General features: G+C 47.4%; 1 protein-coding gene across 4 annotated transcripts; it reads right to left on the bottom strand.

Moving 5' to 3' along the window:
• Window positions 1–3: 3 nt before the first annotated feature.
• On the bottom strand, window positions 4–27,927 carry MXRA8 (matrix remodeling associated 8). Of its 4 annotated transcripts, none has more exons than XM_068212762.1 (12): window positions 27,869–27,921; window positions 19,617–19,737; window positions 19,204–19,342; window positions 12,717–12,737; window positions 11,185–11,493; window positions 9,811–9,912; window positions 7,622–8,083; window positions 3,665–3,823; window positions 3,023–3,053; window positions 2,435–2,511; window positions 1,222–1,299; window positions 4–383 (listed from the first exon to the last, which is right to left on the bottom strand). In XM_068212762.1, the coding sequence occupies exons 1-12, from the start codon at window positions 27,916–27,918 to the stop codon at window positions 358–360; spliced, it is 1,575 nt and encodes a 524-aa protein (XP_068068863.1). In that variant the 5' UTR covers window positions 27,919–27,921; the 3' UTR covers window positions 4–357. The 4 variants fall into 4 exon arrangements, with proteins under 4 accessions (XP_068068863.1, XP_068068864.1, XP_068068866.1 ...); XM_068212763.1 differs by having other exon boundaries at window positions 7,622–8,080; XM_068212765.1 differs by having other exon boundaries at window positions 19,204–19,737; window positions 27,869–27,927.

The raw sequence follows: 27,927 nt of genomic DNA, 5'->3' as shown, positions 1-27,927 counted from the left end.
GAATAGTGATGCAGGTGGCTTTATTTAAAGCAATAACATCAAAGCAGCAAAACCTCTGCTGATTCAGCTCATAAAAATCATTGATGCATAAAATCCAACAATAATTGTCAAGAAAGAAAAGGGGAAGGGAGGATTGGGAGAACAGAGGAAGGAAAGGCAACCCAACCCCATGAATGCACACAAGACAGTTTAACTCTCGCATTAAGCATTTGCACCCTTGTGTGGGGGACAAAAAAGTGGATGTGGGAAAAGTTCTGTGGGAACTGGAGGGAGATGGAATTAAGAAAAGCCATCTCTCTTCCACGTTATCTATCTTGGATGGAAGCTTCTGGTCCAGCCAGCAGCTTGGCAGTGTCTTCATTTACAATATTCCTTCCTGAAATCTGAAAGCAAATGGAAAAGGGGGGGAGGTCAGCACCTGGAGGGAGATTTCAAACCATTGAAAGAAGCACAAAAATACGGATTTATTTCTAGGGTGAGTATTTTCAGTCACCCACAACCCTGATAGCAAAAAGCCCCCCCCACTCCCAGTGAGACAGACTGGGGCTAAATTATTGCCCAGATCCACCCTGCAGGAGAAAATGCCAGGAGAATTCCATCAGAGACGGCTCCTGGGCTCTCCATCCCCTGCTTGGTGTCATTTCAGCCCCATTTATTAAATCCTAATGCCCCTGGAATGAGTCATGGAATCTCAGAGCTGATCACAAGCCCTGCTTGACACCAGGGCTGTCCTACAAACAGAGGCACAACCCTGGGGATTAATCCTGGCTCAGCCAGAGGAGATTCAGCCCCCAGGGAGGGAGAGCTGTTTGCTTTCCTTGGATGAAGTAACTGCCCATTACCCATAAATTAATTCCACTCCAAACACTCTCCTTCTGCACAGTGTTTTCTGCCCAAACACCACGCCAGGACATTTTTGGGCTCCACCTCCCTCCCTCGGAGGTCAAAGCAGAGCAGGCACTGTTCCAGCCCTGCCAGGCTTTCTTTTTCAATCAAGAAAAATTCCAATTTGTGCCATGCCCAGAGTTTTTAAAAGCCTAATCACTGCTTGCAGCTTGTGGCTCCATGATGAAAGTATGGGAAAGGAGCTGGCTTCTCATTCCTGCTTTTGCCATGAGGTTTCTCATTCCTCTTTGGCTGTGGCTTGGTCACTCACTGATGGACTGTTCCCATCAGAAGGTCCCTACAGCCACCAATTAAGGGGAAGAAAGTCATGATTACCTTTGTCTAAATCAATGTTCTTTGCTGGGAAGCTTCTGGCTTGCTCAGCTTTCTCCTTCAGGATGTTGTTTTTGTAATCTGTGCAAGGGAGGAGCAGAATTCAAGAAAACAAAAGTTTTATGAGCAAGACAGAGGTGATCAGTCCTTCCTTGCTGTGCTCTAGGTCTGGCACCTCTGATTTCTAGGAATTATTTGTGGAGTTACTCAGCAGGAAAACAGCTCTGACTTCATTTTAGCCCCTGGCATTAATCAGCTGTGCAAACTTCAGCTCCCTGCTCCTCACAGGCACCACAAATCCTTCCAGCTCTGGACTGTCTCCTCAAAGCTCACCTGGAGGTGACTGATGCAATTATCCAGAGATTTTGCTCTCCTGGGACACACAGAGAAGGATTTTTGCAACCCACCCTCTGCAATTCCTTTCTTTGCTTCCAATTTTTTGTTTGCTGGGGCCTTTACAGCAATTCTTGGGACCTAAGGATTGTCAGCTTGTTCTTTTAAAGATTGAAGCTTTACTGGGGATGCAAATAAAAAAATCAAAGGGACAATTATTTCCTGGCTTATCAAGCAAGTTGCAGCTGGGGTGAACTTGGCATCACGACAAGGCTTCAGGAACCTCAGGGTGGTGCAGACAAGAGCAGCAGTTTTGTGAAATGGATTCACTCCAAATCCCAGCAAGAACCAAGCCCTGATCAATTACTGACACAATAAACTCAAGGCTGCACCTTCAAACCCCAGCAAGGAGCAGCATTTACCTTCAGGAATGTTGGAAATTCCCCAGATCCATCCTATAAATCCCCAAAAAAACCATTTTCACAGTGTGGGAGGAGCTTCCTTCCCCTCTTCCCAGTGGCTTTCATTTTACCACAACTTCCAGGGTGATTTGTATTTTCTCTTTTTTATCTTATGGCCTCTGTTGCAAATTTTCTTCCTCTCATTCTCTGTTTATCTGCCCTAATTGCTAACACAGATCTTGACAGAAGGCCCAAATGTTCAGTGAAAAATCAGAAAGAAACCAAAGTAACTTCAACAGAAGTTGGAGACAATGAACTCAACTTAACTCAGGACTCCTCCCTACCCAATTTTGGTCAAATAAAGTTCACACCCACTTCCAGAGGTTAAAGAATAGGTTAAGTCACTTCAGAATATCCAAGTGCCATTAGAAATTTCAGATTTACAAGGATTCTGGCCTGGTTTGGTGGCCAGGGATACCTACCCAGCCTGATGTCTTCACTTTTGTGTGAGGTCAGATCTGTCGTGTCCACTGTAAATTCTTTGAGATTCACATCCTTCCTGAAAAGGGAATAATGGTGGAAAAGGGTATTGTCCCATCTTTTAACAACTGGCTCCTTTCACACTTTTCCCCATTAGCTTTTCTAATTCTTTAGAGAATTTATTTTTAAATTTTTTTCCCACCTGTTGGTCCACATCTTAGAACAATGGGCAGCCAATCCTGGAATTTCCTTTTATTTTCCACTTTAATCCTATAGAATAAGGTCTGGAGGAGCCCAGCTCCATGATCTTGGCCCCATCTCACAGCAGATCTGTGCATTATTCCTTTCCCACCAGCTCCCAAGGACATCTCACAGAAACTTCATCCCTGAATCAGTTCCCAAAGAGCAGCAAGAGGAAATTCAGTTGCCAAATCAGCCCCACAAACCATTTTCTCCTTCCACTTCCTCCTCCTAACCAGATTTTGAGCTGGTTTAGGCTCTTAGCTGAGGAGGGGGGGGCCATGATTTCATTTTAATGCATTCTAAACCTAATCAATATTATTAATTATATTAAAATTTATTCTACTTACTCTCCATATTTCTTCACGTTGTATTCATAACCTAACCAGGAGGAAAAAGCAGAATGAGCAGTCAGAGCCACTCCAGACCCATTCCTGGTGTTGGCTTTTTGTGTGGCACCCAAAACCAGCGCTGTGGGTGTCACCCAGAGACCCCAGTGTCCCTTTCTGGGATCCCACAGAGTCACCCAGCACAGCAGGGACCTGGACACCTGATAAATCCCACCTGTGAAGGGCTTTCCTTCTCCCTTCCACTCAGCAAATCTGGAGTGGGGTTGAGCCAAAGCCTGCACTTGGTGACTCTGGGGGTCTTTTCCAACCCCAACAATTCCATAAAATCAAGGTAAATCCTCCCCACTGGCCAGGACCTGGACAGCTGAGCTCCCAAGGGATAAATCCCACTTCTGAAGGGATCTTCTCCCTTCTACTGAGGAAATCGTGAGTGGGGTTGAGCCAAAGCCTGGACTTGGTGATCCTGGAGGTCTTTTCCAACCCCAACAATTCCATAAAATCAAAGTCTGGACATCTTTACACCACACCAGCCCTGCAAATCCTCCCCAGTGGGCAGGCTCCTGGTTCTCCAGGAGGGGATCCCTGCCTGCAGCACTGCTCCTTGCAGGAATTCTTTGCAGAACAGGTTTTCCCTGCACTCACCTCTCTGCCGGCGCCTGCGGGTGACGAGCACCACGATGATGAGGAGCACGAGGAAGAGCAGCAGAGTGGCCAGGATGTAGCCCAGCTGCTGGAAAAAGTGCATCCTGCTCTCGGGGATGATGACATTGATGACATTGTGGCCCCTGACCACGTTCGGATCTGAGGGAAGGAGAACAGGGCATCACTGGAAAGGGGATCCCAGGTGGGAAGGCTCAGGGAGAAATTCTGAATTGCAAGAACTAATCCGTGCCTGGTTTACACCACCCTGCACCTCTGGCAGGAGGGAGATGCTGTGCTCTTCACCAGATCAGAATTCCCAGGGTTTAACAGGATCCCTTCCCTGGGATCAGTGATCCCTGCCCATCAGAATGTTCTTGCAGGGGGGAATTCCAGAGCAAAGCCAGCCCCAAATCTTCCAGAGGGTCCCACATCCCCCTCTGGGTCCCTGTCAACACAAACTCCACACTGCTCTGGCTCCAGACAGCAGCCCCTCCTTGCCAAGGGTTATAATTTATGGAGTGGGAAGAATTTTCAATGCCAAAAAAAGAGCTTCCTTTGAAATGAAATAAAATCAATAAAATAAATAAAACCCCCCCTCCAAAAACAGAGGGAAGCCAAGATTCCATTCCTTTTGAGGGTGCAGCAGGATTTTTGTTCCACAGCAAGAGGGAAGAGGAGCTCCAAACTTTTACATGGAACTTTTTTTTTGTAGATTTCTAATAAATAGGTCAATGTTTTACACATGTAAAGAGGAAGTGACTTCTCTGCTTGCAACAGTCAGAGGAATGGACAAAGCCAGCCCAGGCATGGATGGAATCCCACAGGACTCTGCTGGGAGAGGGCTTTTTCCTTCAAAACAGAGCTGAAATGACACCTTCACCCCCTACAGGGAATTTTCACAGAGCACCAGGCAAGAACAGGGTGGAGCCCTCACCTCCCATTCCCTTGGGAGTTCCCCCTGCTAATAACCCAGAGGGAAAAAGGGGAAAAGTGGGGGAAATACCTCAAAAGCCACAGCAGCCTTCAGCAGCTGTGCCCTGACACTTCTGGCAGTGCTGGCACAGCGACTGCTTCCAGTTTTTTTGGGCAGGTTGTTTCCAGTGCTTAAAAAACACCAACCCAGCGAAAATCAAATCAAATCAGGCAAGAGTGGAGTGAAATAAACACTCTGAAACCAGAGATGATGGTTTGCTAATGCCAACAGCAGTCCTAGAAAATCTAAAGGCTTGAGCAACGTGCTCTGTTCTGGTGGCCCAGTGCTCCACTCCAGCAGCACTCTGCTTTTTACTGGGATTTCCAGATGCCTTGTGCTCCCTGGATACAGAGCTGGAAAAAAACATGGGATGTCCACCCTGCCAAGCTAAAAAATATCAATTCAAAGCAAGAAACCCACTTGCAAAGCTGCAAACAGCACATGTGACAGCTCTGCCTTGTCCCATCCCTGGCTCCTTGCTGCCATAATGAGATGGTGCCACAGCAGAGGAATTCTATTCCTGGCTTTTTGCTTTCCCACAGAAGTGGGTTAAGAGCTGGGTTTAAACTTTAGGCAACACTGAGGAGGTCACTGCAGCAAGAGACAGTGGAAACAGAGATTTAATAACTCTGGGCAATGGGATATGTCCCATTTGATAACTGGGGAAACTGAGGCACAGAGTGACAGCTCAGTCCCAGTGTCAGTGCCCAGAGCAGGATCACGAGGTCACACAGGCTCCTCCTCACCCTACACCAGAATTTAAGCTGGGGTGATGAACCAAGATCTGATCTCTCAGCACATCTCACATCCACCTGTCCCAAATTCACTCCCAGGATATTTTAACCAGGATATGATTAAAATAAAATAAATCCTAATGGTGAAGGGGAAACCTTAAGTTCAAGAAGTGCCTTAACATGATATTCCCAAAGTGTCAATTGAAGACCAAATTATTCTGCTGGAAAAAGTGGAGAGCTCTCCCCAAACCTGGCAAAGGGTTGCCAATATTTTAGCACTAATCATGAGGCACAACAGATTCTTCAGCCCCTGGTGCAGAGCAAACCCTGAGTAAAAATGCTCTTTTAGTAGACATGCACCACATTTACACTGCTGAGCCTGAGAGCAGCTCTGAGCCCCTGCCTCTGTTCCAAACAGGATGAACTTTCCTGTCTGGGAATGGGGCTTGGAGCAAGGCCAGGAGCTGAAGCTGCTGCCTGAAAAAAGCTCCTTGGCTTGCTTTTGTTGTCTCCCTGTCCATGCTGTGCTCCCCAGAAGAATTCCAGGCAGTTTTTCCTGGAATGGGGCAATGCCTCAGCCTCCCCTGCTGCACCCAGGCAGGGCTGGAAAAGGGAACCTCTGGAAACCTCCACTGCTCTCACATTCCCATGGACTCAGCACATTTTTGTGAGTGGTGAGGGGTCACTGCCTGCAGGGCACCAAGTCCCAAAGCTGCTGGTTTGGACAGAGGAAGTGGCTTCTGCCAGGAAGGGACATTCCTCCAGCACAGCCAGGTTCAATCACTCAGAGATTCCACCTCCTTCCTGAGCAGGTAGGGAACTACTCAGGACAGCATCCTGAATAAATTTCTGGGTGAACTACTCTGGAAACAAGATCTGGTTTCCATCTGTGGACAAGGCTCAAGGGCTGTGTGCAGGAACTCTGATATTTGGATGTCCTGGTCTCCAGCCACCTCTCCTCAGCACTGCCTGGATTTTCTGGACACCAGCCTTAGCCCCAGTGAAAAAGTTTAGGTCTCTATGACTTGAGAAAGCCAATTTCTACAGGAGAATAAACCTATTTAAAAATGTATGAAGCAAATCAAAATTCTGTATTAAACAGCCAATAAATATTAAAACACAATGAATATTTTAAAGTGTTAATAAAGAACTATACCCAAAAGACTTCAAAAAATATTAAACTTGGGATTTTTGTTTTCTTTTTCTGCCTGAACGAAGTGTGATGGTTTTGAGTTTGGACAGGCTAACAGATGATAGCTCAGTGCAGTGGAAAATATGAAAAGTGGTTCATGGCATACACACACACACACAAAAAAAATTAAAAACAAAAAAAGAAAGAAAAGCTGAAGGGTGGAGGAAAATTCCTGGTGGTTAATTCTGCATGGTCTGGCACCTTGCACAGCCTAAACAACTATGCAAAGGGGAGAGAAACTCTGGTGGGAAGAGTTGTGACAGCAAAGGTAGGGCTCCATCAAGCCCCTGCCCACACCTCCGTAAAGGCACGGAGGAAAGAGAGACAATAAAAAGGGAGAGGGAGCTGTACAAAACTAGAAACCAAACCCAGCTTGTTTGCCTCAGGACCTGCAAGCAGTGCAGAACTGCCCTGGGGCAGTAAGCAAAGGTGATAGGTCAGAAAAGCAAAATAAATCCTGTGGCAACACTGGGTTAGAAAGCTCTATACTGCCACGTAATGAAGAACCTGAATGAAGTCAGCCCTCTGAGCCATGGCTGACTGCTTGCTCTTGAAAATCTCACGGCCTGAGACTGATGTTTACCTGTGTCACAGCAATGGGTCCCCAGCCAGGCAATAACTGGCACAGACTCCGTGTATTACAGCAGGCTGATCAACCACCAGTCTTCACTGAGAAACCCACTGCTCTTTTTTATACCCTAGTTTGCCACAGGTGGAATTGATTGGTCCTTTAGTTAAACACCATCACCACTGGCTAGTTAAGAAACCACCCTCTGGTAAACAACTCTCCACAACACATTCCACAAGTTCACAACAGCAGGTGCAGCAAGCTAAGCTAAGAATTGTTTCTCATTCTTTTTTCTGGTCTTCTCACAGACTTCTCCCAGCACGATGCCTGGGGAAGTTGTGTGACCAGAGAGCTGCTGCCACAAACCTGAGCAATAAATCATTCTTAGCCTGATTGTGGTCGCATTCCTTTAAATTAATGCGATGACTGCAACGGTGTCCATCTCTATAAGGACAGCAGGGACCGCTCACCTGCAGCAGGGACCGCTCACCTGCAGCAGGGACCACGCTGTGCGTGGTGAGGTTCACCACCTTCCTCTCCCTCTCTGGCTCCATCACGGCCACGTGGTAGATGCGGCGCTCGTGCAGCCCGCAGTAGTGGTGGTGCAGGTGGCACGAGTAGGTGCCCTCGTCGGCGCTCTCCAGGTGGGAGATGCGCAGCGAGAAGTCACCGAGGGCGAAGGCACCGCGGGTGACGTTCATCTTCTGCCGCAGGAACAGGGGCCCGTAGGAGCGGCGCTCGCCGGACGCGTACAGGTCCACCAGGCGGTCAGCGCGGTCCTGGGGCACGCCCGGGGGCTGCCGGTCCCAGTGCACCACCTGCTGCTCCTCCTCGCTGTGCCGCTCCGTCCAGATGTGCTGGCGGTTGACGCACGGCAGCGTCACCGTGCTGCCCTCCGGGGCCACCAGCACCGGCTTCTCGCCGTCCCAGTACTCGCTGGCCTCCTCGCCTGCTGGGGAACACAACCTTGGGATGGGTTTTCTCCACCAGTTTTGTCCCACCCGTCCTGTTTTTCCCAGATAATCAACTTAAGTTTCCTTCCTGTGATGCCTTGGGAAGGCTGCCCTAGGAGAGAGGCTGGACAGAGCTAAAGAATAAATCAGGGATTTATTAAAGGATCTCCTCATGGATCCACCTTGGGCAGCACAAGAGCCCAGCCAGGGCTGCACCCAAAAGATGAACCCAAATGGTCCCAAAAAATGGATGATTGGTCACAAAATGATCAGTTCTGCTCCATTTGCATCTTGGAGTTCATTGTCCCATTCCAGCTCCAGCCCATGCAGTCCCATCCTGCTTGTTTTCCTCTCTCCAGCCCACGTTGTTTGTGCTCTTGGGCCTGAGGTTTGGATCATTTGTCCTTGGTGCCCAGCTGGAGAAGGAATTGTTTTGTCTCCCTGCTCTGTGCAGAGAGCTCAGCATCCCCTGATATGAAGCCCAGAGCCACACACTAAAGTAGCAGAGAATGTGAAAAATAGAAAAGCTAAAACCTGAGACATCACCCAGGTTTCCTGTCCTTGGCCAAAATCGGCAAAATTTTAGGCCAATTCGCTGTCGCACACCGCGCTCTTGTGGACACGGTTGATGCCAAATTCTCACTCAACACCAAGCGTCAAGGACAGCCAGAGACACCTGAGTTTGATCCCAGAGCCTGGAATCCTGAATTCCAGGTGTCAAGGACACCCAGAGACACCTGAGATTGCTCTCTTGGAATCCTAAAACTCCATGAGATTGGAATCCTGTAACACACCTCCTCCCAAAATCTTACAAGTGCCACATGGCACAGCTTGAACATGCATGAACATGAACAACCCTGGCTTTTTCACACTTGTTTCAGCAGTTAGTTAAAAAAAAAAACAAAACAAAACTATCCTCTAACATCCTTGGCCATTTCATGAAGCAAGGCCACTTTCTCCTCCTTCTAACTCAGAGTTAATCTCCTGCTTCAGAAAGCAGGAAGCAAATTCCCTGCAGAAGCTAAGAATGGAACGAGGATCTTCATCCCAATCCTCTGAACAGGAAATGCTTTCCTACCCACAAAGGCCCTAATTACTGGAGGAGCTGAAGCAGCACCGCTCTGTGTTTGGCTCTTGAAAAGGAATAACAGAAGAAGCCAGAGCACAGAGGAGCAGATTGGGGCTCTCAGGGTATTTTTCTTGCACTGTGAGAGCAGCAGAGGAGATGCACTTCCACCCCAGCAGCTCCACTGGTGTTATCCAGAGGCTTAAATGGATTTTTAATGGGTGCCTGCGTGCATGGGTGGGACTCCCTGCAGCTGCCAACAGCATGATTTTAGAGCTGGGCTTAAGGTGTGGTGGGTTTTTAAGTACAGGCTGCCCAAGGCAAGCTTAGCAGCCAGAGCACAGGCAGGTCCTTGTGGCTGAGCACAGGCAGGTCCTTGTGGCTGAGCGGAGGGTGTGGATTGTCACCAGGGGGGGATTGTCACCGGGGGGGACTGTCACCAGGGCTGTGCTGCTGCTGCAGCAGGGACAGCTTGGTAATGACCAAGAGCAAACACTGAGCTGAGCAGGCTCCAGGCACTGTTTGGCCAAGGAAGATGAGAGGTTTAAAAATAAACCCTCTGAAACTCAGGCAAGCAGGCAGCAAACAGCACAGAGAGCACCAGGATTTCCTGCTGCTTCCCAAGCCTCCTGCAGAGCCTGGAGGTGTCACCACACCCACCTCTCTTGGCGACGACCAGCTGGATTTTCACAGTTTCATACAAGTGGCAGTAGTGATGGTGAAGATTACAGGAGTATGTGCCTGCATCACTCTCTGCAACACCTGTAGAGCAGGGAAGAGAGAGGAATGCAGTGTTTTATACTGAGGCAATGATTATTTGTGTCATTTGCAGTTTCCCAAATCCTTCTCTGGATGTAAACAACTTTGATCTAAGCTGACCTTATCACCAGGGTGGGTTAAGCAGAGACAAATCATCTCATGCAATGATTTGGCCACCTAATGAAAGAATTTGTTCCGTTGATTTGCTCTTGTGAGCAGCAATTTGTGTATTTCTATGAACAGGTGGAAAGAGGAAGCTGGTTTAGGTTTAGCTGAGAGCAGGCACAGGAACAATGACCATGGAGTGTTTGTAGTCCAGGAACTGAATCACAACCAAAGGGCCACAAAAAGCCCAGGTGGCTTTCAGGTTGTTACAAATTCTCCTTCAAAACAGGTCGGTTTCAAAGGCAAATAAAACACCCAGTGCTTCAGAGAACCTCACAGAATCACTGAGGTTGGAAAAGAACTCCAATATTGAGTCCAATCTCAATCCTCACCTTGTCCCCAGCCCAGAGGTCTGAGTGCCATGTCCAGTCCCACCTCATGGGGTGGGGACTCCACCACCTCCCTAAGCAGCAATTCCCATGTTTAACAACCCTTTCCAGGGAAAAAAATCCTTCTTTATCCAGCCTCAACCTCCCCTGGGGCAGCCTGAAGCTTCACTTTGAAGCAAAACCAGAGGGCTGCCCAGGAGCAGTGCATGGGTTTGGGGGCAATTCCTCAACTTCTTCCTGCCTTGAATCTCCAGCTGAAAGCTCTACCTCCCTAAGTGCCCAAGGAGCAGAAATGAATTAATGCAACAGTCCAGGTATGCAGGTATTTGGTAAGAGGGAATGCTGAGAGGGTTTTGGTCTGCTGAACATGCTGAGCTGTGCAGGTTTTCTGGGTTAGACCTGGAGGTAACCATGGTGAGCACTGAGTGCCACCAGTGCACTGAGATTGCTCCCAGACCCTGGAATCCTGAATTCCAAGTGTCAAGGACAGCCGGGCACACCTAAAATTGCTCCCAGACCAGGAATGGGGACTCCCCCACCTCCCTGAGAAGCCTCTTCCAAACCTTAAAATTCCTCCTGAGAATTCAACTTCTTAACCTGGTATTCACAGAATTCACAGAATGACTGGGTTGGAAGAAACCTTAGAGATCATCCAGTCCAACCCATGCCCTAACACCTCAACTAAACCATAAATCCATTTACCAAAAACATGCTGTGAAACACCCATTTCCACCAAAACCCCCAAACCCCATCGGCCCTCAGGGGGAAAAAATCTCCACACCTTTGATCACCAGCGAGAAATTCCCATCTGCAAAGGCATTCTCAGGCATGAGGATCCTGCCCTGGTTGTTGGAGCTGTAGACACGTTGGTCCCCAGCTGAGTACATGTCACAGAGCCTCTCCATCCTGCTGTCCCCGTAGTAGGAGCTGAGCAGGTCCCAGTGCACCACGCGCTGCCGGTCGTTGAGGCGGTCCTGGGTCCACACCATGCGGTGGCTCTTGCAGGGCAGCACGGCCTGGGAGCCCAGAACAGCACTGACGTTCAGCACAGACACCACCACGCTGGTGGGGTTGGAGGCATCAGCTGGGACTGGAAAACCAGGAGCAAACAGCAAAGAAAAGAGTTGTAGGGTTATGGAGTTAATGGTGTGTGAAGGAGGGGCTGGAATCTCTGCAGGCTTTTGATTCTGGTTTCAAGACCAGCATGGGGCAATGCCATGGAGAATAAAGAATCCTGAGCTGGAAGGGACCCAGGAATCACTGATCCAACCTTATCTCTGCACAGACACCCCAAAAACCCCATCCTGTGCATCCCTGAGAGTGGTATCCTGGAGCTCTTGGGGCTGGGACCATTCCCAGGGCAGCCTGCTCAGCACAGTCACCACCACGCTGGTGGGGTTGGAGGCGTCAGCTGGGACTGGAAAACCAGGAGCAAACAGCAAAGAAAAGAGTTGTAGGGTTATGGAGTTAATGGTGTGTGAAGGAGGGGCTGGAATCTCTGCAGGCTTTTGATTCTGGTTTCCAGACCAGCATGGGGCACTGTCATAGAGAATAAAGAATCCTGAGCTGGAAGGGACCCAGGAATCACTGATCCAACCTTATCTCTGCACAGACACCCCAAAAACCCCATCCTGTGCATCCCTGAGAGTGGTATCCTGGAGCTCTTGGGGCTGGGACCATTCCCAGGGCAGCCTGCTCAGCACAGTCACCACCACGCTGGTGGGGTTGGAGGCATCAGCTGGGACTGGAAAACCAGGAGCAAACAGCAAAGAAAAGAGTTGTCGGTTTATGGAGTTAATGGTGTGTGAAGGAGGGGCTGGAATCTCTGCAGGCTTTTGATTCTGGTTTCAAGACCAGCATGGGGCAATGCCATGGAGAATCAAAAGAATCCTGAGCTGGAAGGGACCCAGGAATCACTGATCCAACCTTATCTCTGCACAGACACCCCAAAAACCCCATCCTGTGCATCCCTGAGAGTGGTATCCAAATGCTTCTGGAGCTCTTGGGGCTGGGACCATTCCCTGGGGAGCCTGGTCAGTGCCTCCCTCAGGGGGAAGAACCTTTCCCTAATAAATAAAATTCTAACACACAGATTTCATTCATGTCTGTTATCAGGACTCTACACTCGAGCTGTCCTACCCACCCTTCCTAATCCTGACCCCCAGTTTAATCTAGGTTTAGAGACACCAGTGCATGGGATGCACAATCCATGAAGTTAGGAATGAAAGCCCCTGTGCATGCCATGGAATCAGGGTCCCTCTCACTCCTCCTCATGATCACAAAACCTGGCAGATTTACAGAGATGCCACTCACCTGAATATGAGCACACAGAACCTGTCAAAGCAGAAAATAAAGAGTGTTACTGACAGCAAAAGGATAAAAAAGCTGCAAATACACTCCAAGTCAGCAGCCACCTCTGTTATTGCTCCATCTATCCCCCCCTGCCCTGTTAATGCTGATGTTTATATCTGGATGTTTGTAACCTTTTCCCACTCCAGCCACACACTTGGTCTGCACAGTTAATTGTGATGCTCTGGATGCATCAGCTCTCTCCAACTCACATGACTCAGATCCACACAGGAAGAACTTTGCCAGAGATGAACCAATTCCTTTGATTCTGCATTTCTCTGGTCCAGTCCCTCCTGCTCCTTCTGTGGGAGGGGTCTAGAAGGTCTCCTGGCATCAGGATTTTGATTCCCAACACAGATTCCCAAAACAACACCACCATTCATCTCTCCACCCAGCCAAATCCAAGTGGGTTCCACCAAAATCATTGGAGGTTTTGTCCTGCTAATGTCAGAGGCACAAAGTCCTCCAGACAAAGACTGTATTTTTTTTTTTTTAAGCCCTGGAATTTATGAATTTTAAATTCAGCTCCAGACTGGGGGTATTTTAGCACACCCCCAAATGCTGAGAATTAACTTGGTTTCCTCCCCTTTTTCAGTCACAAAGCACTGGGCAGGGACAGCAGAGAACAAAAAATGAGCAGCACTCTCTGTTGAACTGCCAGCTCAAAGGCACTTCAAATAGGAGGTTTTTTTCCTTACGTTTAAAATCTCAGCATCACAAAGAGAAAACCCAAATCTTAGACAAGGTCTGGGCTCTCTGTATATAAGAAAGAGACATCATAATTCCATCATTTGATTGTCTCTCCTGATAGGCTGCAAAATGTATCAGCTGCAGCCCTTGTCTCTGCAGGCCAGGACCTAGATTTGGCTTAGAAAAACAAAAGAATGATAAAAAAATCCCTTCCACAGCACCAAATCAGCCAGGAAAAATCGATGTCACTTGTGACAGGCCACCAGGTGAGGTGTCACTGTGTCCAGGCCATGTCCTTGTGGCTGAACGGGTGTGGTTTGCCCCAGGGCCAGGGGACAATGTCTGACATGAACAGCGATTTGGGAGCTGGGGAATGGTGTCTGAGGCTGCTTCCAAGCCCTGCACGAACAACAAATTGATTTGGTGGGACAGAAACATCCTCTGCTGGCTCAGGCAGAGGAATGAAGGCATTTACTGCTCTCCTTTCCTCTGGCGAGCTAATGGGAAAAACACGGAGCAGCGTCGGATTTACCAAGCAGAATTAGGAATGCAGCACTGGAAATCCAACGGGTGACAAAAGCTCAGCCATGCAAAGCTCTGAGCTCACACCAGCACCTGCCTCTGCACCTTTTTGGAGCCCTGCACCTTCCACCTGTCAAGGCAAGGATGTCCCTTCCCTTCCCGAGCTGCTGGAGCCTGGGCAGCACTTCCAAACACAACCCTCTGTGAAAAAGGGGCCTGGCTGGGATGGAACAGCTTTTAGACAAGAAAAGTTGATGGCTTGTGGGTTCTTTTCCCCTCCACTCCTAAAACTTCAGCCAGGAACGGGGCAGGAATGCTGTTGCTTCCTCAAAAAGTCATTCCAAGGTGTTGCCCCTCAGTGAGCAGGAGATGCTGCTGCTGTTAGGACCAAGGGAGAGCCTGTGGATTTTATATTTTGCATTTTATAGACTGGATTTGTGACTTGCTGGCTGTTGCCACACAAAGCTGTGTTGCCACTGAGCACCCCAAAGCCAGCCTAGATGAGGTGAGCTTAAATATTGGAGCTCAGCCCAGAGAGGTGGGAGAGAAAGGCTTTCTCACTTTGTGTGTGCACACACAGAGTCTGGGCAGAAACTTTGGCTCTGAACCTGCCCTAGGATATCATCCACCGTTTGACAGAATGGTGCAAATATAAAATAATTTTTTTAAAAGTGACATTGCAGCCAAGCAGCAAAATTCTAGAAGGGGGGAAAAAGGGATAACTCTTCACAAAAAGCACAGGAACTCCAGCAGGCAAAGAAGGAAGAACTGATTGTTCTGATTCCCCAGCCATGCTGGAAATCTGCACACATCCATCAGCTCATGGGTAAGGCTCAAACTTACTTGACAGAGCTGGAAATGAGATCACTCAGAAATCTGAGGAATCTGGGATGTCTCTGATCCCCTGCACGCCTGGAGAAAATGGAATTTTGAACAACTGACCCTCAATAACCTGAGCAGAGAGCAGCAGTGGAAGGATTCATGAGCCCTTTTCTCTTTTCAGTGCCTATATTATAGTTTTACAAGTTGTGAGTTTTGTAGTATTTCACTAATAAGTTACAAAATGGTTCTGTATCTATTTTTATTAGGTTTTTAAGGAAAAACTATTTAATTAAGAAATGACACCTAAATTATTTTCCCTTTTAATTCAATGACTAATCACTCATGTCTTGTAATGTGGACTTTTCTAATTATAAAATTATCTAAATTACCTATTAAATTATTCATTAAATTATCTAGTCTCTAAATTTATGAAGAAGGTGAAGAAGGACTAGTTACTGTTCTGAAACTTTTATCTTGTTTTATATATATGTTACAATATTCTAAAACTTTAATCTCTAAGTTTTCTATTATGCGATATTACACATTTCTAATCAAACTACACACCTATAATTTCAGTTCTACTATTCAATTTTGGAAGTTTTCTCTATGGTTTCAGGTCAAATGCAGTGTTCTCTTGAGGGTTTGTGCCTTTCAACACAGAAAGTCTAAAATTCCCAGGATCTGGGGTTCTAACAGTCCCTCTGCTGTGGGACCCTGCTGTGTGAGACAAGAGGAGCAACCAAACCCTGCTTTTCAAGGGGATTTTATGGCACAGCAGCTTCTGAGCAGAGATAAAGGACACCCAGTAAAGGTGACAGCCCATGGATGCAGCACTGGGACCAGCTGGAAGCAGGGATTTCTGATCAAGAGATAAAGGACAGCCCAGTAAAGGTGACAGCCCATGGATGCAGCACTGGGACCAGCTGGAAGCAGGGATTTCTGATCAAGAGATAAAGGACACCCAGTAAAGGTGACAGCCCATGGATGCAGCACTGGGACCAGCTGGAAGCAGGGATTTCTGAGCAGAGATAAAGGACACCCAGTAAAGGTGACAGCCCATGGATGCAGCACTGGGACCAGCTGGAAGCAGGGATTTCTGATCAAGAGATAAAGGACGGCCCAGTAAAGGTGACAGCCCATGGATGCAGCACTGGGACCAGCTGGAAGCAGGGATTTCTGAGCAGAGATAAAGGACAGCCCAGTAAAGGTGACAGCCCATGGATGCAGCACTGGGACCAGCTGGAAGCAGGGATTTCTGAGCAGAGATAAAGGACACCCAGTAAAGGTGACAGCCCATGGATGCAGCACTGGGACCAGCTGGAAGCAGGGATTTCTGAGCAGAGATAAAGGACAGCCCAGTAAAGGTGACAGCCCATGGATGCAGCACTGGGACCAGCTGGAAGCAGGGATTTCTGAGCAGAGATAAAGGACACCCAGTAAAGGTGACAGCCCATGGATGCAGCACTGGGACCAGCTGGAAGCAGGGATTTCTGAGCAGAGATAAAGGACACCCAGTAAAGGTGACAGCCCATGGATGCAGCACTGGGACCAGCTGGAAGCAGGGATTTCTGATCAAGAGATAAAGGACGGCCCAGTAAAGGTGACAGCCCATGGATGCAGCACTGGGACCAGCTGGAAGCAGGGATTTCTGAGCAGAGATAAAGGACACCCAGTAAAGGTGACAGCCCATGGACGCAGCACTGGGACCAGCTGGAAGCAGGGATTTCTGAGCAGAGATAAAGGACAGCCCAGTAAAGGTGCCAATCCATGAACTGCAGCACTGGGACCAGCTGGAAGCAGGGATTTTGGTGAGTCAAGTGTAAAACCAAAGAGTCTTCATGCACCTGGTGACAGCTCTGACCTTTGTCCTCACAGGCCTCCAGGACTTGGAGCTTCTAAACCTCAGCTGCCTTCAGAGCTGTCAACACAGGACTCAACTGTGGCTTTCATTTTAAAATTTCAACTTCCATGGGATGGAGAATAACTTTGTCTTCTCTGGGTGATGTAACCACAAAAAAAAAAAAAAAAAAAAAAAAAAAAAAAAAAAAAAAAAAAAAAAAAACCACCAACAAAAGACAATTCTGTGCTGTCCCTGACACGTTCTGTGCTGAGTCAGCAGGATCCCAGAGATACTCTGTGGGACCACAGTAGAGGAAGAGGAAAGCAGCCTGGAAAACGATTTCTTAATTCCTTGTAAAAGGCAGAGCCAGCTCCTACTTCTTGAATCCCAGCCATTTTTCATGTGAATAATTAAGAGCCACAAAAAAAAAAAAAAAAAAAAAAAAAAAAAAAAAACTGTGGGCAAACTCGAAGCAAAAGGCTGGGGCTGTGAAAGATGAGTGACATGCTCAGAGCTCTCTAGGCTCTGTCCTTGGAGGAGGACAAGGACAGAAAATTGTCCCCTGAGTCCTGCCTCCTGGGAACACAGGAGCTGCTGCTCAGCTCGGTGCTCTGAGCTCCTGTTTCCTACTGGGGGGGTGAAAAACAACCAGAGCAGAAAAGGACATGTTTTTCCCAAAGCTGTGTGTGCCAGATTCCTCATTTCTCCCATAAATCCCTCTGTTTATAGGGGGTTTAATGGGCTCTGTAGGGTCATTACACAATTATGGGAAAAGCAGCAGCCTGTGCCACCACGCTGTCCCCAAACCCTCTGGGGAGTGGCAGTGGCTCCATCCTGACTCTTTAGGGGGCTGAGAGGCCCTGATGGCTTTTGGTGCAGCAGCATCGAGGTGACAGTGACATAAATGAGCCCAGGTTTTTTAAACCCACTGAGCAGTAGCCAGGAGAAACATCTGGGCTCACCTGGAAGAGAGATATGGTGAGCAAAACAGCTCCTCCTAAACGTCTCCCATTCACCTCCTGCCCAGCCTGCAAGACTCAGCTTTTCACTAAAACAGGATTTCCCTTCAAAGCCCACTGATGGTCAAGCCAGGCTTTGAACTGGGATTTTCTCTCAATCTCTGTGTTTGTTTATTTGTAAAGGCTTCCTGGGACAACTTTCCCAGCAGAAGACTCTCCCACTTCCCAAAAGATGTCAGAGCCCTTAAAGACCCATCCAGCCCCAACAATTCCTGCTCTGCCTGCAGGTAGGAACATGCAGGGAGCAGGAATGTGCTGCCTCTGCAGAAAGGAAAATCCTAGTGTCTGTACAAGGAGCCAATCCCCACCTGGGGCACAGACAGGATCCCTCAGAGATCTGCCCCAGCTTTTCTGGGATTTTAGCCGAGCTTTAGAAAGCCTCCCCTGCCTTGTGAGCTTCCCCTTGGCTGCAGGCCCACGGAATGGTTTTGTAGAGCCACTCCAAACACGGAGCTGTTCCTCCCTGAGACATTAACACTTGAGGGAGTGGTTCCCCTGCAGGAGGGGTCACAGATTACCTCACAGCACAGATTCCCTCCCTTCTCAGCCTGGTTATTGAGTTATAACCTGATTTGGGTGAGCTCAAACATCAGGGCTGGCAGGAGTGCATCCGGGTAAATCCAAAATGCACCTGAAGCTCTGTCAGAGATCATCCCTGCTCAGGTGGGACCTCTGGCTCTGCAGCAGCCCAACCTGCTATTCCTGCCCTGGGTGCTCTGCCAAGCCTCCCTGGGAGTCACTGGACTGGCTGGTGCTTCTGGAGCACACAGCTGTGGGCTCTCCTCCTCTTTAAGCCACCCCACACCCCAGATTCCTGAGCCACTTTAACCCTTCTGTCCCTATGACCAGTCCCATCATTAGCCAATTCCTAAAACTTGCCTCGGGGCATTGCAAAAATGCCGTGGTGGCATGGAAAGTGCATTAATTAGGGACCAAAGGGAGAGCTCCTCACCTTATTCCACCCCAGTGCTGAGGAACTGAGGGGCTCAGGTGTCAGCCACAGCCTTTTAACAGGGCTGGGAAGAGTAGGGGGTCACCAGTCCCTAAAAAAATTCTGCTCCTCACTTCCTACTCCTTTCTCGCACCTTGCTACCCAAAAGTGAATCCTGTGTCTGTCTTTATGCTGACAAGAGGAAAAGAAACCCAAAAACCACACATCCTTTTTTCCCTCCATCTGAACCCTCACGCACAGAGCCCCACAGCTGTTTCTGCTTCTTCAAACATAAAAAAATAACCTTAAATCTTGTACATCTGACTCTGGAAGCTTTGCTGTACTCACAGCCAGGCTTATTGGTTTTGAATTTGCTGATAGGAAAAAAAAATTGCCCAAACATGCTGAACAGAGCCCCTACAACCTCAAACATTTTTCCATTCTCTCCCCAAAAAGCAGAGAGGAAACCTACGACTCCCTCCCCTCCCCAGATGAAAACAGAGCAAACTTAGGAATCTGAACAAAGTCTTACAAAGATAACTCTTCAAAATCTTGTAGCCAAGCCCCAGCCCCGTTGTGCAGCTGAAATAAAAACAATTAACACCACACCAGCAGCTGAGAGCTTACTTTGCTGAAGCAAAATCTGCCACAGGAGGAGTTTTACAAGTTGCTCCATTTCTTCGGCTCCTCGGAGTTTTCGCCTCTCTTGAAAAACAAGTTGAAGACCTTTTTTTCCTTTAACTTTCCTTTCTGTAACTGGAAAACACTATGACCTCATCAATTTACATCCCCAGAGCTGAGGACAGCAGCTCAGATTCTGCGGGATTACTCCACCTCCAGCCCCCCACCTCCTTCCCTTCCCTTCGCTCACTTTCTGCAGAGCCCTCTCCTCCTTCCCCTCCCTCTGGCACCTTCTGAGCCCTCCCTCACTCTGACATCAAACTTTCATCGGCTGAACTTGGTCCCACACAGCTCTGGGCTGACAAAACAAATCTTTCTCCCTCCCCCTGGGGATGGAACCAATTTTCCTCGTGCTTTACTTGATCCAGCTGTTCCTGCCTTTGTCTGACACTCCCCCAGACTGGATTTATTCTGCTGCCTTCAATGGGGTTTTGATCTCCTCGTATGGTTTTACTTCCAGCTCCAGTCTCCAAAGACAACCTAGAAAACAATATTTACCCTGTCCTGTGATTTGTAAGCAAGGGCTGGGTATTTACAGGAAAATTACACTGAGTATAAAGTCAGGAAATAGAGTATAAAATAGGAAATAGAGTAGCTGCTGCTAGGATATTAAAAGTAAAATTATATATTATAGGAAAATTAAAATGTGGTCAATTTTTCTGTTTTCTCACATTCTGTTGTCAGGTTATTGTTGCTTATGGTTAACACCATTTAGTGGATTGAATTTATTGGATTTTACAATTCAATCAAATTAATCATCAAGTGAAGAAAGGGAATTAAAACTCACTGTCCTTAAATGTCTGTGGGACTCCATAACAGAACTTAAAAACAAAAGTCAGGAGCCTTCCCATGGGATCATGAGGATAAATTTAATTGCCACACTTGAATTTTTCCTTCTGATATTTCTCTGTCTCTCCACTCTACCAGAAAATAGATTCCCTCTATCCCAGAGGGGGAAGAGTTTCAGGAAACAGGAGAGTATTAGAATTATAATTATAACAACCTCCTAAATAAACATTTAAATAATTACACACTGCAACAAGGGAAACTTTGGGAGCATCCAAATCAGAACTTCACCCAGTCCAGGATCCTGTCTCCAAATCAGACAGAACCAGACACTTCCAAACAAATTCCAAGAAACTGAAGCTATTATTATTATTAGATAATATGACCAAAAAAAAAAAAGCCTGCTGTTAACTCCACACTGTCCAAGACAGATTCAGAGAACTGGTTAAGGAAAAATCCTAAAATAATCTTCAGATAAGGACAAAAATTTCCCTGGAAACTGACATTTCTGTGAAGTGAGGAGATTTGGGGTGATGGGATAGGAACAGCCCCTCCCTCCACGTTCCCACCCTCATCACCTGGACATGAACAAATCCAGCCCAACTGCAACCTGAATCCCATCAGCTTCTCTTTGCCAGCCTCAGGAATTCCCATTATTCCAATCCCAAACCACCTACAGGCAGCAAAAACTCCTGTTCCCCTGTCCCTGACCTGTGCCAGGTGTCACAACAACCATGGCACTGGTCCAGAGCAGCTGCTGGGCCAGGAATCTCATGGAACCTCATGGAATCTCATGGAACCTCATGGAATATCATGGAACCTCGGAACCTCACGGAACCTCATGGAATCTCATGGAACCTCATGGAACATCATGGAACCTCACGGAATCTGGAGCCTTTCCTGTTGTCTCCATCAGGGAGCCTGGAAAATGCCTGGCTGGGAGGCAAAAAGCTGCTCCCACCTGACAGCAAATCCAGCATTTTCTCCTTCCCCTGGTCCCTCCCAAGCACGGACAGGACCTTTTTCCCACTTTTTTTTCCCCTCTTTTCTGCCTCCCAGCTGTGGCACTGCAGAGGTTACTGCCTGCTCCTTGCCTTTAGGGTTTTTGGGAGGGAGCAGATTGCTGTGGTTGCTGCTGTCACGGACTGGATATTTCCTGACTGCAAGGAGCCAAGTCCAGGCTGAACAAGGCTGAAGTCTCCTAAAATCACCCAGGGGAAGAGCAGCTGCTTCTGTGGGGTTCACAGAGGGTTGAAAGGGACACATTTAGGGGGTTGCTGTAATTATTTTTATATATTTATATATATATCTGCCTTGTCCCCTCTCTAATCCTGCACAGTCTGCAGCCAGCCCTGCTTCCTGGGGCTTTGCTACTCCAAAGACATCCTGGAAGAGCAGCTGTGTCAACATTTTTCCTGGTCTAGGAGCTGAATTTTTAACCAGCTTCTCCATTCTGAGCTGAGCAGTGCTGCCCAGCCTTTCTCCTTCCCCACTCCCAGGGGAATTGGGGTTGATTCTCCCAAGACCAAGCATCCCTTGGCTGCCCACTGCTCATCTCCAGCTGACCACAAATCCTGACCAGAGAAAGCAATTTCATCCAGGCAAGGAAAAGGGACTTTCCAGCAGCAGCCGGAGTGGTTTTGCAGGCTCTGCACCTGCCAGCAGATCAGGTCAGCAGCAGAAGAAAGGCTCCCCTGTTCCCAGAGTCGCCTCTTTTTCATTGTGGCAGAAGAAAATCGGCATTTCACACCTAATTCAGATCTAAAGCAGCGACTCAGGTGGACAAAGCCCTGTTGAAAGTGCAGGGTCACGAGGGTAATTGGCTTGTGGGAAGTGTTGGATGTCAGGAAGTTTCCTCCTCCCCATCTCTTCCATTTTTTCCATTTTTGTTTTCAGGCTGCACTGAGAGACTTCCCAAGAAATCCAAATTGAAGACCAGCAGCCAGGAAAACTGAGCAAGTACAGATCAAGAAAAAATGTCTGATGCCAAGGGGAACTCTCCATCCTTTAGTGCAATTTTTGAGAGCCACTAACCCTGGGAAACAGGAGTGGAAGTGGCCCCTTCCACCCCATCTTCAGAGCCATAAATACATGAATTATAAAGGAATGCCAGCATTAATGATCTGTTGACACAAATTACAGTACAAGGCCTTGTGTGCAGGATTTGTCAGCACTCCAGGCTTATCATCAACAGCTTCTTTAAATACAGGACCCAGAGTGTTCCACCAGGATCAAAGGAGAAAATACCTACTCATGGGAAGAAGAAAGGATAAAATTCCTGTAACAGAAAAGTAGTAGGGAATGCTACAGCTTAGGAATAAAGAGTACAAGACTACAGCTAATTGGCAGTGGCAAAGGCAGCAAGGAAAAATAAAATAAAATTAAAAATAAAATGTGGAAAAAAAAAAACTTTGCATGGGAACAGCAAAAGAAAGGCACAGCAGTTCAGGGTTAATTTACATCAACACCATTTTCATTTTTCACTTGGTGGCAAAGCTTTTCTCTTGAAACCAAATCTTCCAGCTGCCACGAACCCCTTAAGCAAGCCTGAAATAATCCAGCTTAGAGTGAGAACTGTGAACTGAAAGGACAAAATTGAAAGCCAACCACAATGGCAGGGCTGCCAAGCAGAGCCTGTCATTACTGCAGGGCTGGAACAAGCCAGGCACCTCTCAGCCCCAGCATTACCCTGCTTGTTCCCCAGCCACAAACACAAAAACCCTGATTTGCCTTCTCTGAAGGGCACAGCCAGAATGACAAGGTGATGCTCTCACCAGATTTTTTTTTTTGTTGTTGTTGTTTCATTTCACTGGAATCCACTGTAATCAGCAGCCTGAGATGCAGCCACCAAAGCAGCTGGGGCAAACACGGGCTGGAGGATGAGCAAGGCAGAGCTCTGACGCCTTTAGGCTGTGGTGAATTAAAAAAAATATCAAGAGAACATTAAATACCAGCCAAAGACAGGTGAAATTCACAGAAATGCCCCACTGGCAGCCACTGCCATGCTGTGCCCAAGCACTCCTCAATCCCAGTGTTGCTGAGGTTGGAAAAGAGCTCCAAGATTGAGCTGAATCACAGCCAAAGGGCCACAAAAAGCCCAGGTGGCTTTCAGGTTGTTACAAATTCTCCTTCAAAACAGGTCGGTTTCAAAGGTAAATAAAACACCCAGTGCTTCAGAGAACCTCACAGAATCACTGAGGTTGGAAAAGAACTCCAATGTTGAGTCCAGCCTCAATCCCCACCTTGTCCCCAGCCCATAGCTCCAAGAATTCCTGGGACACCTCCAAAATGGGCACTCCAAACCTCCCTGTGTTAAATTCCCACATTTAACAACCTTTTCCATGGGGAAATTCCTCCTGATGTCCAACCTGACCCTCCCCTGGTGCAGCCTGAGGCTTCATGTTGAAGCAAAACCAGAGAAATAGCAACAGCAGGTGGGTTTGGGGCTGTCCTTTGCAGGCAGCTCCTCAACTTCCTCCTGCCTTCAATCTCCACTTCCCTATAACCCAAGGAGCAGAAATTAATTAATGTGCATGCCCAGGAATGCAGGAGTTTATTCAGATGGAAATGCTGAGAGGGTTTTGATGTGCTGAGCATGCTGAGCTGTGCAGGTTGTCTGGGACACACCTGGATGTGCCCAAGTGAGGAGTTAAACTGCAGCATCCAGAGTTTTCCAACTGCATGGATCATTCCCATGAATCCATGTGTTCGTGTGTTCTTCCAGCTCTGCTGTCCTTGGAGCAGGTCACAGAGCTCTGTCTGCACCCACAAGGCATCTTCAAAACTCCCTGCATTCCAGCACCTTTGGAGGGCACAAAATTCAAACACCTCCTTTGGCTGGAAAGCTTCAGATTCCTGGGACTGATCTCAAAAGCATTAATAAAAACCAGTTACAAAAACAGAGGAATTGCCCAGGAAACCAGCAGTGATTTTTTTCTTTATTTTTCTTTTCTTTTTTTTTTTTTTTATTCCAGACAGAAGCTACCCCCCAAAAAAAAACCCAACTGACCAAGGAGAAATAGGAAAACAACGGGCATCAAATAAATCAGGGATGGAAAAAGAGACACAAAGCAGCAACTCACAGATACCCACAGAGCAAGTGTAAATGATAGTTTTCTCTTAAGCTTATTATTTTTGGCAGGACCAAACTGTATGAAGGTAAATCTGAAAAATCACTTCTCTAGAAAAATAATTTTAGTTAAAAAAAATTAATTTTAACTACTTGTGATGATTGATTCAATTTAAATGCTGTTAAAAATAACTCAAATCACATTAAACGTGTTTTCTGGTCCCTCACTGATGTGTGCAAGGCTCTCTCTTGGTCACAGCTCACTTGGGTCTGTCCCACACAGCACAGGCAGCTCCTGGCAGGAAAAATTTGGAATCTAAACAGACAGGAGCAGGAGGGAGCCATGGAACACAAAAGGAAATGAGTCACCCCAACTCACAGAGCAGAGCAGTGGCAGATCTGGGAGCAGAGCCTGGACCAGCTGCACAGATTTGGGGAAGATTTTGGGAAGAATCCTCATTTTTAACTTTCCAGTGGCCCCGTTTCATCCCTCTTGCCTCTCAGATCTTCCCAGTATTCCCATTCCCTAGGGAAACCAGGAGTCATTTCTACCTGCTGCTTCTTTACCCCAGTGAAAAGATATTTTCTACCTTTTACTTCATTTAAATTATTAAGTACTCATCTCCCAGTCTGTTCTGAGAGCCAGGGGTGCCTTCAACATAAGAGTGTTAAAGAAAAAACAGGTGAAAATCCCTCCACAAAGCACGAAGGGATGGAAAAATGTGCAGCTCTTAATTGGAGTGACAGCAGTCTGAACTCCAGGAGTGGCTCTGTTCATGTGTCTCCGTCTATTAATCCTTCCCTAAGGTCCACAGCAGCAGCCAGCAACTGGATTTTCCTAAAAAAATCAGGATTTTTTTCAGGGCCACTTGCAACTGAATGCCCCCAAAGCTTCTAGATTTATACAGACGATCCCCCAAAATCAACTTTTGAAGCTGGAGTGCCTGAGACAGAAGAGTGTCCAAGCCATGACACGGGACTGACTCACTCCCATGTGGTTCTGGAGCATTTCAAGCTTTCCCAAATCCACAAAGAATCCATCAGGCTGCACTTTGGGGGATGGATCCCCAGTCCTGGGCCAATTTGACAGCTGGCAGACAGCAGGAGGCTCAGGAGGAAATGGCTGAGGCATCAAATCACTCTGAACTCTGCTCAGCCCCTGTGTTTGTCCCCAGCAATGGGGGAGAAAGCAGCAGCTCCTGGCTGTTCCTCATCCACTTTCTGAATTCCAGGGAAAAGCCACCAGACCTGGGTCCCATCTCTAAAGGGGCAGGAATTTTGTATTTTTTGCCATTCCAGATTTCGAGGCATTTTACATGGAAGTAGTTCATCCTACACAAAGTTCTGGGGAGAAGAAGCTGAGCTGAAAAAGTGTCCAAAAATCCTGCACCACTGTCCAGTATTCCAGGTCACTCCCAAGCCCCTGGAGCAGGCTGACCACACCACAAATCCTGACTACCAAGTGAATTTCACTCCTCCCACAGGCAGCACAAAGTCAGGTTTCTTCAGCCTGGAAAAAGCTCAAGGCACCCAGCACTGCTCAAACTGAATTTCACTTTTCCAGCCTGGGAAAAGCTCAAGGCACAGCACCCAGCACTGAATTTCACTCCTCCAACAGCCAACATTAAATCAGGTTTCTCCAATCTGGGAAAAGCTCAAGCCACAATCAGCTAGCACTGCTCAAACTGAATTTTACTCCTACAACAGGCAACATTAAATCAGATTTCTCCCAGCTGGGAGAAGCTCATGCCACAGCACCCAGCACTGAATTTCACTCCTCCAACAGGCAACATTAAATCAGGTTTCTCCAACCTGGGAAAAGCTCAAGGCACAGCACTGCTCAAACTGAATTTCACTTTTCCAATCTGGGAGAAGCTCAAGGCACAGCACCCAGCACTGCTCAAACTGAATTTCACTTTTCCAACCTGGGAAAAACTCAAGGCACAGCACCCAGCACTGAATTTCACTCCTCCAACAGGCACCATTAAATCTGATTTCTCCAATCTGGGAAAAGCTCAAGGCACAGCACCCAGCACTGGTCAAACTGAATTTCACTTTTCCAGCCTGGGAAAAGCTCAAGGCACAGCACCCAGCACTGAATTTCACTCCTCCAACAGCCAACATTAAATCAGGTTTCTCCAATCTGGGAAAAGCTCAAGCCACAATCAGCTAGCACTGCTCAAACTGAATTTTACTCCTACAACAGGCAACATTAAATCAGATTTCTCCCAGCTGGGAGAAGCTCATGCCACAGCACCCAGCACTGAATTTCACTCCTCCAACAGCCAACATTAAATCAGGTTTCTCCAACCTGGGAAAAGCTCAAGGCACAGCACCCAGCACTGAATTTCACTCCTCCAACAGGCACCATTAAATCTGATTTCTCCAATCCGGGAAAAGCTCAAGGCACAGCACCCAGCACTGCTCAAACTGAATTTCACTTGTCCAACCTGGGAAAAGCTCAAGGCACAGCACTGCTCAAACTGAATTTCACTCCTCCAACAGGCACCATTAAATAAGATTTCTCCAGTCTGGGAAAAGCTCAAGGCACAGCACCCAGCACTGAATTTCACCCCTCCAACAGCCAACATTAAATCAGATTTCTCCAATCTGGGAAAAGCTCAAGGCACAGCACTGCTCAAACTGAATTTCACTCCTCCAACAGGAACCATTAAATCAGATTTCTCCCATCTGGGAGAAGCTCAAGGCACACCACCCAGCACTGCTCATTCCTGCGAGGAATGAGAAAACTCTGGGAGTTCTCAGGAGCTGAGACATGACATTTTGTGTCCCAAACCACATTTTGTGGCCTCTCTGCACGTGGGAACAGAGCTCTGGTACCACGAGGTTTTGACACTAATTGCAGCCCATCCATTGCACCCGCCTAAAATAATGAAGCAGTGGGATTCCAGCTTATTTTGAGATCAGAAATGAATGGGAAAAGAGTGGGGAAATTAAGGGGTTGGTCCTGAAGAGGGTGCACAAAGGTGCCTCCCAGAGTTGTGTTATTTACCTCAGGTTTGCGGGCCGTTTCATTAAAAATAAAAATACTTTGGGTGAAAGGAGGTTGCTCTCCAAAATGCAGTATAATCCTGCTGCCAAATTTAGACACATAAAGATGGAGCCTGGTCAGCTTTTAAGGGTAGTCGGTGTGAAAAGTGTATTTGCTCAGGATTAACCCAAGAGGACTGTGGCAACCATAATTTTAGCTAAAAAAACCCACGGTGCTGCTTGCTTTGCCTCCTTTAGAAATCAAGAGAGAGTTCCCACTCCACTTTGGGAATGACACCACATGTGGAAATCCCTATTTCTCCTTCATAACAACGTGGAAATGCAATTTCTCCCTCAGAACAATGTGGAAATCCACATTTCTCCTTCATAACAACGTGGAAATCCACATTTCTCCCACAGAACAAGGTGGAAATCCGTATTTCTCCCTCAGAACAGTTTGGAAATGCAATTTCTCCTTCAGAACAATGTGGAAATCCGTATTTCTTCTTCAGAACAATGTGGAAATGCAGTTTCTCCCTCAGAACAACGTGGAAATCCATATTTCTCCCTTAGAACAATGTGGAAATCCACATTTCTCCTTCATAACAACGTGGAAATGCAATTTCTCCCTCAGAACAATGTGGAAATCCACATTTCTCCTTCATAACAATGTGGAAATGCAATTTCTCCCACAGAACAAGGTGGAGATCCATATTTCTCCCTCAGAACAATGTGGAAATCCAGAGTGAGCAGTCCCAGACTTACCCTGGGGATGTACCGGGCGCTGCTGGGCAGATCCCAGCTGGCTGTGCCATGTCACCCTG

This window comes from Anomalospiza imberbis, chromosome 23, assembly GCF_031753505.1.
Source record: "Anomalospiza imberbis isolate Cuckoo-Finch-1a 21T00152 chromosome 23, ASM3175350v1, whole genome shotgun sequence".
NCBI lineage: Eukaryota > Metazoa > Chordata > Aves > Passeriformes > Viduidae > Anomalospiza > Anomalospiza imberbis.
This window is presented reverse-complemented; position numbering and strand designations above follow the sequence as displayed.